A 6,481-nucleotide genomic window follows, 5' to 3' on the forward strand; every position below is an offset into this window, starting at 1 on the left:
GACCTGAGGATTGCCGTCCGGGCCGCAGTTCGCTCTCTCAAGTATGTGACCTCAGCATTAAAATTCATGTGTGTCCAGGATGATTCCTAGATACTGATAGGTGTCGACCCATTCTATTGGATGACCCTGTACTGTGAGTTGGATGTTGGGCTTCGCTATTTTTATGGGCATGGCCTTTGACTTTGAGGGGTTGAGTTTGATCCCAATCTGTTTTGCCTCTTTACTGATGCAGTCTAAGCATTTGGGTGCAAGGCGCGCCGCATCCCTTCCTTTTATGATGATGACAAAGTCGTCCGCGTAGTTTAGCAGCCTGCAGTGATGTGGGAGTTTCAACCTCATTATTCTTTCCATTAAACAGTTGAAGAGAAGAGGGCTGAGAATACCTCCTTGCGGTGTACCATTTTCATGTCTTTTGTACTCAGAGACTGTGCCATGAAGTTTTACTCTTGCTTCTCTGTTTATGAGACAGTTTTTGGTCCAGGAGAGCAGGTTGCCTCTGACCTCTTTGTCAATGAGGCAGCAGAGAATAGCTGGGGCGCTAGCCAGTTCAAAGGCTTTTTCGAGGTCCAGGAATATCAGCATTCCTGGTCTGTCATTCAAGTGGGCTAACAGAGTTGTAATACATTCCACTGTGCCAACCCCTCTTCTATAGGCATACATATCATGGTGCAGTTTAGGCATTTTCCACTCCAGTCTGTTGAGTGCCATTCTGTCAGCCGTCTTGGCTGCACAGCTTTGGAGAGAGATGGGCCTGGGATTAGCTGGATCTTTGGGTTTTGGGATCGGCACTATGTCTGCTCTATTCCAAGCAGAAGGTCTAGTTTGAGAAGTCCAAGCTAAATTAATTAACCTTAGGGGACAAAAGAAACAGATCTTACAATACTAGTTGATTTTATACCCGCACTGGGTCAGGTGATAATACAATAAAGGTGAAAACATGGGGGGATACATAAGGGATAAATGTGAGGTGAAACATAGGGGTAACTGCAGAAGGTTTATTGGCCCATACGAGGCAGCTCCTATCTAAACACAAAGATTAATCCAGTGTAATTGGCCTATTATGTTGGACATTGTCTTCTGTGTTGGCATCGATATGTTCTTGTCTTGTCCTTACTCTCATGGTGGGTAGAGTAAATAGTTCCGTGATTTGGGTGTTCATGGTAGGTCGCTCTATTCTTATGTGAATTGCCTAAATGTCCTACCATGAACACCCAATGTCCTACCATGGGACCTCTGTTGTTTATAATATATATAAATGATTTAGATTCAGGTTTGAGTAGCAATATTTGCAAATTTGCCGATGATACGAAAATCGGTAGGGAAATTAATTCGGAGGACTCACTATCACTTCAAGTTGATCTAGATAGGGTTTTGAAATGGTCAAAGGATTGGCAAATGCAGTTTAATGCTAATAAATGTAAAGTTCTGAGGCTAGGCAATGATGATAGAGTTACAAGATACAAGCTAGATGGTGTTGTGATTGCGAAGTCGGATTGCGAAAGGGATCTGGAAGTTATGATTAGTAAGAATTTAAAACAAAAGGATCAATGCATAAATGTTCGTAATAAGGCGAATAGGACACTGGGATTTATTAATCGCAGCGTTAGTAACAAGACACCTGGTGTGGTTCTTAAGCTATATCTTGCTCTGGTTAGGCCCCATTTAGATTATGCAGTTCAGTTTTGGTCGCCGTATTATAGAATGGATATAAATTCACTTGAACGTGTCCAACGTAGGATGACTAAGTTAATTCCCCAAATTAGAAATCTTTCATATGAAGAAAGATTAACAAAGCTTAAGTTGCATTCACTGGAAAGGCGAAGAGTTAGGGGTGACATGATAGAGGTTTACAAGTGGATGAATGGATATAACAGGGGGGATATTAATAGGGTATTAAAAGTATCAACACAAGACAGAACACGAAACAATGGGTATAAATTGGATAAGTTTAGATTTTGGAAAGACTTGGGTAAATACTGCTTCAGTAACAGGGTTGTTGATTTGTGGAACCAATTGCCGCGTAACGTGGTGGAGGTGGGGTCCCTCGATTGTTTCAAGCGCGGGTTGGACAAGTATATGAGTGGGATTGGGTGGTTATAGATAGGAGCTGCCTCGTATGGGCCAATAGGCCTTCTGCAGTTACCTTTGTTCTTATGTTCTTATGTTCTTAAGTGACACCGCCATAAGGGACACGACCATAAGTGACACCACCATAAGTGACACCACCATGAGTGACACCACCATAAGTGACACGACCATAAGTGACACCACCATAAGTGACACCACCATAAGTGACACCACCATAAGTGACACCACCATAAGTGACACCACCATAAGTGACACAGCCATAAGTGACACCACCATAAGTGACACCACCATAAGTGACACAGCCATAAGTGACACCACCATAAGTGACACAGCCATAAGTGACACCACCATAAGTGACACAGCCATAAGTGACACCACCATAAGTGACACCGCCATAAGTGACACCACCATAAGTGACACAGCCATAAGTGACACCACCATAAGTGACACCACCATAAGTGACACAGCCATAAGTGACACCACCATAAGTGACACAGCCATAAGTGACACCACCATAAGTGACACAGCCATAAGTGACACCACCATAAGTGACACAGCCATAAGTGACACCACCATAAGTGACACCACCATAAGTGACACAGCCATAAGTGACACCACCATAAGTGACACAGCCATAAGTGACACTGCCATAAGTGACACCACCATAAGTGACACAGCCATAAGTGACACCACCATAAGTGACACAGCCATAAGTGACACCACCATAAGTGACACCACCATAAGTGACACAGCCATAAGTGACACCACCATAAGTGACACAGCCATAAGTGACACCACCATAAGTGACACAGCCATAAGTAACACAGCCATAAGTGACACCACCATAAGTGACACAGCCATAAGTGACACCACCATAAGTGACACCACCATAAGTGACACAGCCATAAGTGACACCACCATAAGTGACACAGCCATAAGTGACACCGCCATAAGTGACACCATCATAAGTGACACTGCCATAAGTGACACCACCATAAGTGACACCGCCATAAGTGACACTGCCATAAGTGACACCGCCATAAGTGACACCACCATAAGTGACACAGCCATAAGTGACACCACCATAATTGACACAGCCATAAGTGACACAGCCATAAGTGACACCACCATAAGTGACACCACCATAAGTGACACAGCCATAAGTGACACCACCATAAGTGACACAGCCATAAGTGACACCACCATAAGTGACACTGCCATAAGTGACACCACCATAAGTGACACCACCATAAGTGACACTGCCATAAGTGACACCACCATAAGTGACACCGCCATAAGTGACACTGCCATAAGTGACACCGCCATAAGTGACACTGCCATAAGTGACACAGCCATAAGTGCAGCTGGCACTGTAACAAGATCGCTAGCTGGCTTAGCCAATATTTCAAATAATAATTGTATATTAATAAGGATTATTTATTACGTTAACTATCACAGAGTTAAATTACTTTGCTGCGTCACGTCTCTGAACTGATCACAGTGTGGGTCTGGTAGCCCATGGTGTGGGTCTGGTGGCTCATGATGTGGGTCTGGTGGCTCATGATGTGGGTCTGGTGGCCCATGGTGTGGGTCTGGTGGCCATGGTGTGGGTCTGGTGGCCCATGGTGTGAGTCTGGTGGCCCATGGTGTGGGTCTGGTGGCTCATGATGTGGGTCTGGTGGCCCATGGTGTGGGTCTGGTGGCTCATGATGTGGGTCTGGTGGCCCATGGTGTGGGTCTGGTGGCCCATGGTGTGGGTCTGGTGGCCCATGGTGTGGGTCTGGTGGCCCATGGTGTGGGTCTGGTGGCTCATGATGTGGGTCTGGTGGCCCATGGTGTGGGTCTGGTGGCCCATGGTGTGGGTCTGGTGGCCCATGGTGTGGGTCTGGTGGCCCATGGTGTGGGTCTGGTGGCTCATGATGTGGGTCTGGTGGCCCATGGTGTGGGTCTGGTGGCCCATGGTGTGGGTCTGGTGGCCCATGGTGTGGGTCTGGTGGCCCATGGTGTAGGTCTGGTGGCTCATGATGTGGGTCTGGTGGCCCATGGTGTGGGTCTGGTGGCCCATGGTGTGGGTCTGGTGGCCCATGGTGTGGGTCTGGTGGTCCATGGTGTGGGTCTGGTGGCCCATGGTGTGGGTCTGGTGGCCCATGATGTGGGTCTGGTGGCCCAGGGTGTGGGTCTGGTGGCCCATGGTGTGGGTCTGGTGGCCCATGGTGTGGGTCTGGTGGCCCATGGTGTGGGTCTGGTGGCCCATGGTGTGGGTCTGGTGGCCCATGGTGTGGGTCTGGTGGCCCCTGGTGTGGGTCTGGTGGCCCACGGTGTGGGTCTGGTGGCCTACGGTGTGGGTCTGGTGGCCCATGGTGTGGGTCTGGTGGCCCATGGTGTGGGTCTGGTGGCCCATAGTGTGGGTCTGGTGGCCCATGGTGGGGGTCTGGTGGCCCCTGGTGTGGGATTGGTGGCCCATGGTGTGGGATTGGTGGCCCATGGTGTGGGTCTGGTGGCCCACGGTGTGGGTCTGGTGGCCCATGATGTGGGTCTGGTGGCCCAGGGTGTGGGTCTGGTGGCCCATGGTGTGGGTCTGGTGGCCCATGGTGTGGGTCTGGTGGCCCATGGTGTGGGTCTGGTGGCCCATGGTGTGGGTCTGGTGGCCCATGGTGTGGGTCTAGTGTCCCATGGTGTGGGTCTGGTGGCCCATGGTGTGGGTCTGGTGGCCCAGGGTGTGGGTCTGGTGGCCCATGGTGTGGGTCTGGTGGCCCATGGTGTGGGTCTGGTGGCCCATGGTGTGGGTCTGGTGGCCCATGGTGTGGGTCTGGTGGCCCATGGTGTAGGTCTGGTGGCTCATGATGTGGGTCTGGTGGCCCATGGTGTGGGTCTGGTGGCCCATGGTGTGGGTCTGGTTGTGTGGGAACCGACCTGTGAGATTTATATTTATTTAATTTATATGAATTTATATTTACGTTAATTTATATACTTCGATAGCAATTTGTATAATGATAAGTGGACTGTATTTCTGCAATAATCTCATAATCTCACAAATCGATCCTCTACACATTAGGGGGGGTTTATATTACACATATGCAGCCAATCAAACTACAGTAATAGCTACATACATTGATGAGGTTCCTTCTCTTATAGTACAGCAGGTTAGTCCACCAGGTATAACTAGAGTGTAGACACCAAATTATCCTCTTTGAGGTAGCTTCTATCACCCAGTAACTGGTGCACATAATCTTGCATCCTCGTCTTGACCTGTCAAAAGTGCGCTAGCTGTGAAGCCAGATACCTATATATGACAAGTATATCAGAGAAAACAGTACATGGAACATGAAGACCTGGCTTAATTACCTTTAGTTTGAGGCGATTTCGCGATCTAACCGGGTCACCCTATATCCTGACATTAATGGCCATAAATGAATGATAAACGGGTTTCGGATAGACTTAACTTGAATTGTAGACATCGTGTTGGAGATGGTACCTTTGGTTTCCATAACACTACGTCCAAGTAAATTTAACAGGAGCCGAATTTGCTCCCGTGTGAGCCTCTGGTCTCAGTATAAACAATGGCTGTTTAACACTCCATTCTATTGACGTTACTGGCCGACATTGTCCAGAATGATAGGAGCCGTACTCGCTCCACACGTCTCGGAGGTGACACAACAATGGCTGCCCTCCTTCCTCACTCTGACGCCTGGCTTACATTGTCCAGATTTCAGAACGTGATAGAAGGGTCACATTTACTCTACTTTAATATTGATAATTAAGTTAATTTATATAAGATGTTTTTATGATGGTAAAGTCCAAAGACTTATGTATTTAAGAATAATTCCCAGCAGAATAGCTGGTGAATTATAATAGTATGTGGTGATGATATCCCGTTTTCTTAGACGGTAATTCCACTACAAGTTACGTTTTCTATGGGTAACTTGTTGGTAATACAGCAGCTCTTATCTGTCTGTATGATATTATTATTAAATGGTGTCGGATTTTCCGACATAATTCCCCAGGGGGCTGCTCACGGGTCGAAGTCCTCTTTAGAACAGACGAACACCGATACTCCTCCTTCGGATTATTAGATTAATTTGATGTTAGTAGTTAGTAATCACACATTTGTGTGTCTGTTCGTACAGGACGGATGTCCCGTACTAGAGTTGTAGGGGTTAGAAGTCTAATGCGATTTCATTTCCCTGTCAACTCTTGAAAGGCTAATATTCAAGCCTAATTACATATTATTTAACCCAGAAGACTGAATGTGATCAAGTACTACAGTCAAGTATGATTCAGGGACTGCAGTGAGATCAGTGACATAGATATAACTTGAAGTTTCTTCAGGTAACTGGTCACTGATATATAAACACTGAGGCCCATGGAATACATCTTGATTAAATAATAAATG

General features: G+C 47.1%; 2 protein-coding genes across 2 annotated transcripts; one reads left to right on the forward strand and one right to left on the reverse strand.

Moving 5' to 3' along the window:
• Positions 1–2,151: 2,151 nt before the first annotated feature.
• Positions 2,152–3,444, reverse strand: LOC138368879 (uncharacterized). Its single transcript, XM_069331594.1, has one exon. It carries the CDS (start codon positions 3,442–3,444, stop codon positions 2,152–2,154), a length of 1,293 nt encoding a protein of 430 aa, XP_069187695.1.
• A 162-nt stretch (positions 3,445–3,606) lies between these two features.
• Positions 3,607–5,050, forward strand: LOC138368880 (autotransporter adhesin BpaC-like). Its single transcript, XM_069331596.1, has 2 exons — positions 3,607–3,632; positions 3,721–5,050. Exons 1-2 carry the CDS (start codon positions 3,607–3,609, stop codon positions 5,048–5,050), a joined length of 1,356 nt encoding a protein of 451 aa, XP_069187697.1.
• The last annotated feature ends 1,431 nt before the right edge of the window (positions 5,051–6,481 follow it).

The sequence above is a fragment of the Procambarus clarkii genome, chromosome 26, assembly GCF_040958095.1.
Source record: "Procambarus clarkii isolate CNS0578487 chromosome 26, FALCON_Pclarkii_2.0, whole genome shotgun sequence".
In the NCBI taxonomy this organism is placed as follows: domain Eukaryota; kingdom Metazoa; phylum Arthropoda; class Malacostraca; order Decapoda; family Cambaridae; genus Procambarus; species Procambarus clarkii.